General features: G+C 33.6%; 1 protein-coding gene across 4 annotated transcripts in view; it reads right to left on the bottom strand.

Moving 5' to 3' along the window:
* CPNE8 (copine 8) overlaps positions 1-12,665 on the bottom strand; it is a 267,432-nt gene that overhangs the window by 116,710 nt on the left and 138,057 nt on the right. For 3 of the 4 annotated variants that reach the window (XM_057700921.1, XM_057700923.1, XM_057700925.1), the window contains 3 exons: positions 9,511-9,574; positions 5,747-5,850; positions 614-718 (listed from right to left, as the gene is read on the bottom strand). In XM_057700921.1, the coding sequence (XP_057556904.1) occupies positions 614-718; positions 5,747-5,850; positions 9,511-9,574 (273 nt within the window). The remainder of the gene's footprint in view (positions 1-613; positions 719-5,746; positions 5,851-9,510; positions 9,575-12,665) is intronic. The other variant, XM_057700922.1, reaches the window with a different exon arrangement.

The raw sequence follows: 12,665 nt of genomic DNA, 5'->3' as shown, positions 1-12,665 counted from the left end.
TCTTACAATCAATTTTCATAAGGAAAAGAAAAAACTTTGATATTAAGTCATCTTCAGGCATACTGTGGGAAGATCTTCAGGGCCACCTCACCCACCTATTTGTAAAACATCAGAATCTCCCTACTCTACATCTACTGAACTTTTATAATTCAGCAACCATGAGAGCAGTGATGTCAAATAGGATTCTCAGGAGTAAATCGGGGTTGATAACATATGAAGTCATAATCTTATGTCTCTTGTATATTTACTTATTCCTCTCTAGAAAGATAATAACCAAATGAAAACCCTGAGGCAATGAAAATTCCGGGATGACTTTTGAATATGTTAAAACAAACAAATATTAAATACATTTTTGGCACTTTGCACATTTTTGTTCTTGAAAAATTAGTTAAACCAAATTTTAATTAGTCAAATTATCCCTCCTCCCCAAATCATTTTGGATTAAAAAAAAAAAGTTATTTAAAAAATTCTGAATAAATCAACTATGCTTTTGTAAATACACATTTACATTGATAAAGAAGCCAGCTTAATTTTAAAAATTCAATTTAAGTTATTGGATACAAAATCTATAGTGAATATTCAAAATTCTCAGAAAAGTTGTCATTTATTTTACCTGTCATAATCGCCATTACATAAAGCTCTGACTGAGATCTTAAATGCTTGCCATACAGGATTTAAGGTGTTTTTGACAACTTCTGTTTTATGACAAATTGTAAAACTGTAAAAAAAAAGTTTTCAGTTATTTTCATGATTCAATTATAATATATTGTTTTAGTAGTCATTCTTCTCTTTCTTTTTGTGCAGAATACATGTTGTCAGTCCCTCTGCTGCTGCTGTATCAGTCAGTAAAAAAGAGATTTGCTGTTTTAAAAATTTAAAGATTAGCTCATCATAACATAAAGCAATGAGATTTTGCAATGAGTTTACGAAAAATGATCTGCAAATTCAATAAATCCTAAAGCTGCTTTGTAAATACTCTCTATAAAAATTGTGGTGACATATTGTTACTCTGAAAAGTATCCATGGCAGTTTTGTTGGAGTGCTGGGGGCAAAAATCTGTTTGGAATGGGTTTAAGAAAGAGAAGAGGAACTGAGGCAGGGTGTGTAAATAACATTTCTGAGCAGTTTAGCTGTAAAGAGAGAAAGAGAAATTGGGGGTAGCAGCTTAAAGGGGAAAGATTAGTCAAGCAAAGGGTTTGTTTTCTTGTTATTTTTAAATTTTTCTCAAGATGACACAGGTAACAGCAAGGTTGTATGCTAAAGGAAAAAGTCCATTAGAGAGAAAACAATTTGTGCTGCATGAGAGGAAGGGGATAAAGGATAGAGCAAAGTCCTGAAGTAGATGGAAATGGATGGGACAGAGGGAATCACTGCAGCAGTTGGTGGGAGCACAGAGTCATTTTGCAGAGCATCCAGGAAGGCCAAGCACACGGGCAGATGCTACAATGGGATCTTGAAGCAGTTCTCCAATTGCTTCCATTTTCTTATTAAATAGGAAGCAAGATAACCAGCAAAGAAGGAAGAGGGCAAAAGTGCTGAAGTGTCTGGGAGAGAAGGAACATTGATGGATTAAGGAAAAGGAGTAAGATTCCTGGGGAGAGCCAAGGGCCTATTTAAGATTAACATAATGAATTTATAGTGAGACAACTCAGTATGTGGTTCTTTCTTTCTTTGAACTGTTGACACTATATATCTAAAGAATTCCTAGAGGGAAGAAAGATAGCAATTCAACAATATACAATAAGGGGCAGAATCCATGGAGCCTTCAACTTGGTTTTCTGATTCAAATTCCAGTATTGTTTCCACCAAATCATTCAATCTCCAGACATCAATCAGGTCCTGGAAATGTTCTTGCCTGATGCAAATTTATGCAGCAGTTACTGAGCTATAAAATGTTTTAAAGGATTTTGGTTAGAACAACACCTAAACTCAACCCTCACTAAAACCTTAGTCATGAAATGTTCTAAATGCAGGGATCCCTCTAAGAGTCATGAACATGAGAATATTATGTAACTACCATAGTGAACATACTGCAACTAACCCCTACAAAAAAAAAATCTCATTTTGAAAGAGTCCATTTTCCTCTTCTCAGGCAAGAAAGGGTCTCTCTGCATTAAGAGATCAAATAGAAACATAATATAAATGGATCACATATTAAATTTAAGATTTATGACGTTAGTGCCATACTCCTGGTAGTATCTTTGCCTATCTAAAGAAAATGATGTTACTAAATTGACAGCGCTCAAGAGAATATGTGTGCCTATAATGCGGCTAAATGCTTTCAAAGGTGAATCACCCAAAGCAATTTAGGAATCACTGGGGGCAAAAGACATTAAAAAAAAAAAAAGAGGATAGAGAAGACCCTAAAAGGTTAATCAAAATATCTAAAGCAGAGGGAAAAAAAGTAAAGAAGATAAGGGAGAAGTAGGAAGGAGAAAAACAGAGGGAATCAAATGAGAAAAAGCAAAAGTATATAAAAATGGTTAAGAAAAATTCATAGGGACAAAAGTATGTACATTGTTTTCAGAAACAGGCATCTGCCTCTCTTCATAACACTACACATTCTTAAAGAATTACAAAGGGCTTTCTCTTCTTATGTCATATCATATTCTAACATATACCAATCTTTGGTATGATGATAGATACAGATAGCTAGCTATATAGATATCTAGACAGGTAGATAGATAGATAGATAGACAGATGATAGATAGGTAGATAGATAGATAGATAGATAGATAAGATAGATAGATGATAGATAGATAGATAGATGATAGACAGATGATAGATAATAGATTAAATAGATAGAGGGATAGACAGACAGAGATACAGCAACCAATGAACCATCTTCAAACCAACATGCTCAACAACCTACTGAATTTTGGGCCTTTTTGCTTACAGTGAAATCAAAATTTCTGCAATATTCCTAGTATTACCAGCCATAATAATTAAATACTTTGAAACTTCTTCTCTTAACAAAGTGACTCACTGTCTTAGTGAGCTACTAATAAGTGAGGTAGCTATCTGTCTTCTATTAATCATTCTCATTTGTAAAGCATTAGATGTGATATAGACAGCAAAATCTCACTAATTCCAGCACTAATGTGACTAGTGAAAATTCTGACAGAAGTCTGATGTAGCTCTTTCTAATACTCAGGAGTATTGCTATATACATATAAGTGTGTATGTATTTATGTATTACAAATAGTATTATAAGAAAAATACTCTTATTAAATAATCTGTGTTAAAACACTTTAAATGAAGCCAATTACCAAAAAACAGCTTTCTAAAGGAAAATTATTACCTAATTATGAACACAGGTCAAGCTACTAAATAAATGTGAAAGTAAGAAAATAAGAATTTATAACCATATATTATGGATTTTCGTTAATGCTCATAGTAGAAAATAAGTTTAACCTTTTTTATATGAGCCTCAAACACACTAAACAACAAGCAATTTTTGAAGTAGCTCCATGTTCAAATACATGCTAAAAATGAAGCTAAAGTCTCTGCAGTTAAAAAGAGACTTACACATAAAAAGTGAGGAGTAAAAGCATTTTTACTCATTCAAAACTCATAAAGCAAAACATATGTATATCAATACATTAATACATGTGCCCTAACATATATATTTGGATGCAGTTGGTGAATTATTTTCTGCGTGTAAATGCAAGTGGAAAGTTTTCTGAAATGAGATGCACAAAATTTTAGCAATAGTTGTTTTTAAGTGATATGAGATTTTTGGATAAGTTGTACTCTGTATTTCATTTAAAGCACAAGTTAATACCATTTTTTACAATAATAATAAATTTTTGTAATCTGTCTCTTACCAGTAGCATTAAATGTACGATAGACTGAAATTCTATTATTATATAACTAATCTTTATAAGAAAACTAATAAGACTAAAATAGAAAATTCAGGCAATAAGTTGTTCAGAGCGGAAGAAAAATAGGAACTTTATTATTTAAGAAATTTTGAACCAGTCTTTAGTTTTTTTTTCTAACTTTGAAATTACTTGAAAATATGATTATTTTCTACACTCTCCAATATTTTTCACATGGGCAAAATTAGTGTTCAGATGTAAATGCTACTGTAACATTTTTATCATTGAAATAGAAAAGCATGCAAAATCCAATAATATACCATAACAAAAATAACAAACAGTTGTCTAGTAGCTGCATCAACAAAAATCATACACTATGTAAAGCATAATTTTATACTGCTCAGTATATTCACTTTAAAATAGCAAACTTTCTATTTTTATGTACCATTTTATACTTATTACATAACATCAACATGTTGTGTAATTTCATTTATAAGTGTAGCAGGTTACTTTTTTTACCTTCTATTTCCCTCATTTTAACCTCCAAATGACATTTTCTCTTTAGCTAATATTTTATTATGCATAAGTAAGGAAAACAAAAAAGGAGAAGTTATACCATAAGATAATAATAATAATAGTAACAACAGCTAACATAATTCTTATGTTAGGGACGCTTCTAAATGATTTTTGTGTGGTAACTCATTTAGTACTCTCAACAGCCCTGGGAGGTAACTATGATTATTAGCCCACTTTATAGATGAGGAAACTGAATTTCATATGAGTTAAAAAACTTGCCTATGGTTCCACAGCTATTAAGCAGCAGGGTCACTGTTTACACTTAGGCAGCAGGACCTTATTTAGCTCATAATTTTAACCACTAAACTTTCTCATCAATACTGGCAATACAATAAGAAGTACAGAAAATAATGATAAAATGTATTTTATGGTAGAGTCATATGTATTAAATTATACTCTGAACAATGGAATACTACTCAGCCATAAAAGAAGAATGAAAACTTTGCCATTTGCAACGACATGGATGGACTTGGAGGGTCTTATGCTAAGTGAAATGTCAGACAGAGAAAGAAAAATACTGTATGTTAATTATATGTGAAATCTAAAAAATATAACAAACTAGTGAACATAACAAAAAAAGAAGCAGACTCATGGATATAGAGAACAAACTAGTGGTTACCAGTGAGGAGAGGGGAGAGAGGAGGAGCAATGTTGGGGTAGGGGAATAAGAGGTACAAACTATTTTGTATAAAATAAACTACAAAGATATATTGTACAATGCATGGAATATAGCCAACATTTTATACTAATTATAAATGAAGTGCAATCTTTAAAAATTGTGAATCACTATATTGTATACCTTTAACTCATATAATATTGTATATCAACTACACTTCAATAAAAAATTAAAATAAATTATACTCTGTTACACATTTTCAAATCACATAGAAACCAGTCTAATCATAACTGGTAACATATTCAAATTACTAGAGTGTAATAAAAAAGTTTCCTGAATGTTAGATATTACTGAAAAAACCCTGTAGTATAAAAAGCAATCCATTTCTCTAAGAAATTGGCTAAAGGGTTCAATTCTATAACAAAATACATTGGTTTCAGAATTTTAGATTTCCACAAAAATGTAACTCTTCCATATTATTAAGGCAATAATATAATTTTAGGAAAAGTAGAGAGGAAATGTTTATATGAAGCCAAAAATTATTCATTATAAATAGCAAACTAAACATATTAAATGCTTATAAAGTTACACATTGTTACTGAGATGAAAAAATCAATTTTTTGAATACCAACATATTTTACTGTTTAACGATTTAATAAGCTTCTCTGAGAAAAGGTAACAATTTAAATATCATCCTTATCATAGACTTAAAATGCATAAAAGATAAATCTACCTGCCATCTTCGTTACTTCGATAAAATACTAGAAAAGGATCTGATTTTCCAAAGAAGTCTTTCTTATCCAATTTGTTTGCACAAAATTGCATCAGAACAGCATCCTGCAAACAAAATTAGTAAAACAGCTCAAAACCTGGGTTATAAATAACTAGAAACTCCAGATCACAAGCAAGACTTGACAAGAAAACAAATTTTCCATTTTAATGCAGATAGCCAAGTGTGGGAGAATTCCAGACAACATAAATTGCTTTTTAAAGGACTATAAAGACTGAAAAATTGACTCCCGGAAGTTTTTGTTCTAGTCACAGAACTATTACTTACTAAAACCCTGAACATTTCCTTTCCCAGAAAAGTGCTATTAAGCTAGATAACTCTAGGTACCCAATATTAGAACACAGGATCTCCATTCATATCTTCAGTTATTCAGGTACACATTTTTAGAAGTGTTCTAAATCCTTTGTTGTCCTTTCAACAATCTTCACAGCATCTTCACCAGCAGATTCCATCTCAAGAAACCACTTTCATTGCTCATCCACATGATGCAACTTGTAATCCATTCAAGTTTTATCATGAGATTGCAGCAATTCAGTCACATCTTCAGGCTCCACTTCCTATTCTAATTCTCTTGCCATTTCCACAACACCAGCTGTTACTTCCTCCACTGAAGTTTTAAATCCCAAGTCATCCATCTATGAGGGTTGAAGTTAACTTCTTCCAACTACTGTTAATGTTGATATTTGGGCCTTTCCCCATGAGTCACAAGTGTTCTTAATGGCATCTAGAATGGTGAATCCTTTCCAGAAGGTTTTCAATTGACTTTGCCCATATCCATCAGAGGAATCACTATTTGTGACAGCTATGGCTTTATGAAATGTATTATTTCTTAAATAACAAGACTTGAAAGTCGAACTTACTCCTTCAGCCATGAGTTGCAGAATGAGTGTTGTGTTAGCAGGCATGAAAATGACATCAATCTCATACATCTCCATCAGAGCTCTTGTAGGACCAGATGCATGTCAGTGAGCAGTAATATTTTGAAAGGAATCTTTTTTCTGAGCAGTAGGTCTCAACAGAGGGCTTCAATAAACCATGTTGTTAACAGATATGCTGTCATCCAGGCTTAGTTGTTCCATTTATACAGCACAGGCGAGCAAATTTAGCATAATTCTTAAGGGCCCAAGGATTTTCTAAATGGTAAATCAGCACTGACTTCACCTTAAAGTCTCTTCAAGACAAGAGAGTTGGCCTGTCCTTTGAAGCTTTGAAGCCAGGCACTGACTTCTCCTCTCTAGCTATGAAAGTCCCCGATTGCATCTTCTTCCAATATAAGGCTGTTTCATCTACATTGAAAATCTGTTATTTAGTGCAGCAACCTTCATTAATTATCTTAGAACATCTGGATAACTTGCTGCAGCTTCTATATATATAAGTACTTGCTGCTTTACCTGTACTTTTATGTTACGGACAAAGTTTCTTTCCTTAAACCTCATGAACCAACCTCCGCTAGCTTCATACTTTTCTTCTGCAACTTCCTCACCTCTCTTAGCCTTCCTCTGGATTAAGCTTTGGCTTAAGGGAGTGTTGTGGCTGGTTTAATCTTCTATCCAGACCACTACAACTTTCTTCATATCAGCAATAAGGGTATTTTGCTTTCTTATCATGTGTGTGTTCACTGGAGTAGCATGTGAAATGTCTTTCAAGAACTTTTCCTTTGCCTTCACAACTTGGCTAACTGTTTGGCCCAGAGGCCTAGCTTTCAGCCTGTCTCAGCTTGGCTTTTGACATGCCTTCCTCAGTAAGCTTAATCACTTCTAGCTTTTGATTTAAAGTAAGATATGTATGAATCTTCCTTTCACTTAAATTCTTAGAGGCTAGTATAGGGATATTAATTGGCCTAATTTCTATATTGTGTTTCAGAAAAAAAGGATGCCTGAGGAGAGGGTAAGAGACAGGGGCATGGCCAGTTGGTGAAGCAGTCAGCACACACACATTTATTAATTTTGTGGTGCCCCAAAACAATTACAACAGTAACATCAAAGATCACGGATCACAGATCACCATAACAAACGTAATAATAATGAAAAAATTTGCTCTTTTGTAAAAATTAGCAAAATGTGACACAGAGACTAGAAGTGAGCAATGCTGTTGGAAAAATGGTGCTGATGGCTTGTTCACCACAGGGCTGCCACAGGCCTTCAATCTGCAAAAAATGCAATATATATGAAACACAATAAAATGAGGTGTGCCTATATAAAGACTTTTAGCAGTTTACAAAATGCAGAAATTAAAGCTCCAAAAAACTTCACTCAGCTGAATGGTGAAAGAGATAATACTGAAATTTAGGCATTTTGATTCCAAAGTTTATGCTTAAGCTAACAACTGGAGATGGGTTTTCAAGAAAATAAGTGTCAATGTGTATGATGTCAAATGTGAAATAAAATTACTTCATTCCAAATTCTAAGTGATACTGCTTGGTATTTTTAAAGTACCATAAAATGCACATTTAAAAGGCACTGTCTCTTCTGAAGTTAACTATGATCATTGCTTTGAACACACTTGTTTCTTCTACTATACTAGCAGAGTAATATTATTTCAGCAATGCTGATTATCAATGTCTGTAGCTAAGAATCAGAATGTAGGATACATAAGTGAAGTTATATCAAGGTTCTAAACAGTTTAAAAATATTAGATCTATCATTTCTAAGTGTAGGAAATATGTAAATAATAATTAAAACTATTAATAAATAATATTAAAAGATAATTACAGATGTTTTGAAAGCTTTATTAGTATAAAGAGTGGTGAAAATGCCTCTGGATCACCGAGTAACGTATTCCACTACATTTGCATGGAAGCTTTATAATTTTCCTGTTCCTCCAGGCAAAACAACAGAATTGAAAGCAGGAGATGTTTAAGACGCAGCCTGGCAATACCCAGTCCATGCTTTTGATATCTTGGTTCTATTTTGAAAGAGAACTCATAATAATTTGTTCAGAAGCATATTTATACAAAATAATCTTAATATCAGTTCTGACAAAATAGCATCTCAATGTCACAACAAAGACTATGTATCTTATTGACCTTGAACTTCTTTTTCTCTCTCCTCCCTTGTTATACAAACATAGGTTATCATACACATATACAAATTCAGAGATGAGAAGTACAAAAGATGATTAAATCAGCAAATCACAACTAAAAATAGCAGTTTTCTAAGATTAAGGAATATGCACTCTATGTCATTATACTCTTAGTTGGAGTAGTACCTGGTTATTTCTACAAATGTGGGCTTCCCAAGTTAAGAAAACATGAGACCACATATAAATACTGAATTAATTCAATCAGAAATACATAAAAGCAAGTATAATATGCAAAATGGTTACAGTCAAGGGACTAGAAATATTCCTTTAGGATCACACATAGAATCTTCAAATTTTTGCAAGAACTGAACTGATACAATTAACAATTCCTTATATTAATGCCCCCCTCAAAATGATACTACCATTAGGTTTTATTTTAATAATTTCTATTCATTAAAAAGATGTTTAAAATAACTGATTATCCTATTTAAACTATAGAATGTAGTCTCTCTGGTTAAAGTACTAAGTATCTAAAATGATATTTTATCAATTATAGCATTATAAAACATAGTTTTAATATTTTTTTGCTAAAATTACTCAAGAAAAATCATTTAAGTATAGTTTGAGAAACATCATGTCAAAGAAGTATTGGAAATAATTTTTAATCCAAAGAAATATTTACTTACTCTGCAACAGTTTAATTCCTCTGCTGTAAGTATGATTGTACCACATTTCTTCCCTGGAATTCCTCTAAAATAACAAAAAGTGGATTTAAATACAATGATTTTATATTACTATTATATAATATAAACTAATATTAAATATATATTTTAGTTTTATATAATCAAGCAAAAAGGAACTACTAATAGGTGGGCTCTAACAAAATATATTCCCAGTTTCAAACTTTCGTTTATCCTATAGATCCACATTTATTGATAAAGCTACACTTTGATCACTTTCAACATGTCAGTCCTTTGCCCAAGAATCTTCAACAGCTTCATATTGTCTATCATATGTAATTCATATAATAAAATGTAATATCTATAATACAATAAAATATTCTTCAATGACTTCTAAGATTTCCGTTATGTGATTAAAACATATTCCTAATCTTGGTTTTAAATATTTCTTTCTTCTTTCATCAACATGGTTATTTATGTGGGCTTATTTCTTCTTTGTGCCAATTCCCACATCCTGGCATACCATGGGGTGTTAAATTCTTCCCTATTCTGCCTCAAACTTTCTACATCCCCAAACGAAATTTTACTTGTTCCAGGGAAATTTATCACTACTAGAGCTAATCAAAGAATCTGATAAAGTAGCAGGATACAAAATTAATGCACAGAAATCTCTTGCATTCCTATACACTAACAATGAAAAATCAGAAAGAAAAATTAAGGAAGCATTCCATTTGCCATTGCAACAAAAAGAAAAATACCTAGAAATAAACCTACCTAAGGAGGCAAAAGACCTGAGTGGAGAAAATTATAAGACACTGATGAAAGAAATCAAAGACAACACAAACAGACAGAGAGATATACCATGTTCTTGGACTGGAAGAATTAACATTGTGAAAATGACAACACTACCCAAAGCAATCTACAGATTCACTGAAATCCCTATCAAATTACCAATGGCATTTTTCACAGAACTAGAACAAACAATTATAAAATTTATATAGAAACACAAAGATCCCAAATAGCCAAAGCAATCTTGAGAAGGAAAAACGAAGCTGGAGGAATCAGGCTGCCTGGCTTCAGACTATACTGCAAAGCTTTGGTAATCAAGACAGTATGGTATGGCTTCCTGGGTGGCACAGCAGTTAAGAATCCACCTGCCAATGCAGGGGACACGGGTTCGAGCCCTGGTCCAGGAAGATCCCACATGCCGCGGAGCAACTAAGCCCGTGCTCCACAACTATTGAGCCTGTGCTTTAGAGCCCGTGAGCCACAACTGTTGAGCCCATGTGCTGCAACTATTGAAGCCCACGTGCCTAGAGCCCGTGTTCTGCACCAAGAGAAGCCACAGCAATGAGGAGCCCACACACCACAATGAAGAATAGCCCCCACTCACCACAACTAAAGAAAGCCCGCACACAGCAAAAAAGACCCAACACAGCCAATAAAATAAATAAATAAATTTAAAAAGAAAAGAAAAGAAAAAAAAAAGACAGTTTTGTAGCGGCACAAAGAAAGAAATATAGATCATTGGAACAGGATAGAAAGCCCAGAGATGAACCCACACACATATGGTCACCTAATCTATGAGAAAGGAGGCAAGAATATATAATGGAGAAAAGACAGCCTCTTCAATATGTGGTGCTGGGAAAACTGGACAGCTACATGCAAAAGAATGAAATTAGAATACTTCCTAACACCATACCACCATACACAAAAATAAACTCAAAATGGATTAAAGACCTAAATGTAAGGCCAGACACTATAAAACTCTTAGAGGAAAACATAGGTAGAACACTCTATGACATAAATGACAGCAAGATCCTTCTTGACCCACTTCCTAGAGTAATGGAAATAAAAGCAAAAATAAACAAATGGGACCAAATGAAACTTAAAAGATTTGCACAGCAAAGGAAACCATAAGTAAGATAAAAAGACAACCCTCAGAATGGGAGAAAATATCTGCAAACGAAGCACCAACAAGGAGTAATCTCCAAAATATACAAATAGCTCATGCAGCTCAATATCAAAACAAACAACCCCATCCAAATATGGGTGAGAGACCTAAACAGACATTTCTCCAAGGAAGACATACAGATGGCCAACAAACATATGAAAAGATGCTCAACATCACTAACCATTAGAGAAAAGCAAATCAAAACCACAATGAGGTATCACCTCACACCAGTCAGAATGGCCATTATCCAAAAATCTCGGAACAATAAATGCTGGATAGGCTGTGGATAAAAGGGAACCCTCCTGCACTGTTGGTGGGAATGTAACTTGATACAGCTACTATGGTAAAAAACGGTATAGAGATGCCTTAAAAAACTAAAAATAGAACCACCATATGACCCAGCAACCCCACTACTGGGCATATATCCTGAGAAAAGCATAATTAAAAAAGATACATGTACCACAATGTTCACTGCAGCACTATTTACAATAGCTAGGACACGGAAGCAACCTAAATGTCCATCCATAGATGAATGGATAAAGAAGATGTGGCTGGCACATACATACAATGGAATACTACTCAGCTATAAAAATGAACAAAATTGAGTTGTTTGTAGTGAGATGGATGGATCTAGAGATGGTCATACAGAGTGAAGTCAGAAAGAGAAAAACAAATACCGTGTGCTAATGCATATGTATGGAATCTAAAAAAATGGTACTGATGAACGCAGTGGCAGGGCAAGAATAAAGACGCAGATGTAGAGAACGAACTTGAGGACATGGGGTGGAAGGAAGGGGAAGCTGGGATGAAATGAGAGAGTAGCACTGACATATATACACTACCAAATGTAACACAGATGGCTAGTGGGAAGCTGCTGCATAACATAGGGAGATAAACTCAATGATTAGTGATGACCTAGAGGGGTGGGACAGGGAGGGTGGGAAGGAGGCTCATGAGGGAATGGATATAGGGATATATGTATAAATACAGCTGATTCACTTTGTTTTACATTGGAAACTGGCACAACAGTGTAAAGCAATTATACTCTAATAAAGATCTGAAACAAAAAAAATAAAAATAGAGTTACCATATGATCCACCTATCCCACTCCTGGACATACACCCAGTGAAAACTATAATTTGAAACAATACATGCACCCCAATATTCATAGCAGCACTATTTACAATAGCCAAGACATGAAAACAAC

Source organism: Hippopotamus amphibius, chromosome 12 (genome assembly GCF_030028045.1).
Source record: "Hippopotamus amphibius kiboko isolate mHipAmp2 chromosome 12, mHipAmp2.hap2, whole genome shotgun sequence".
Taxonomy (NCBI): domain Eukaryota; kingdom Metazoa; phylum Chordata; class Mammalia; order Artiodactyla; family Hippopotamidae; genus Hippopotamus; species Hippopotamus amphibius.
The sequence above is the reverse complement of the archived record's forward strand: the minus strand, read 5'-3'. Positions and strand labels throughout refer to the sequence as shown.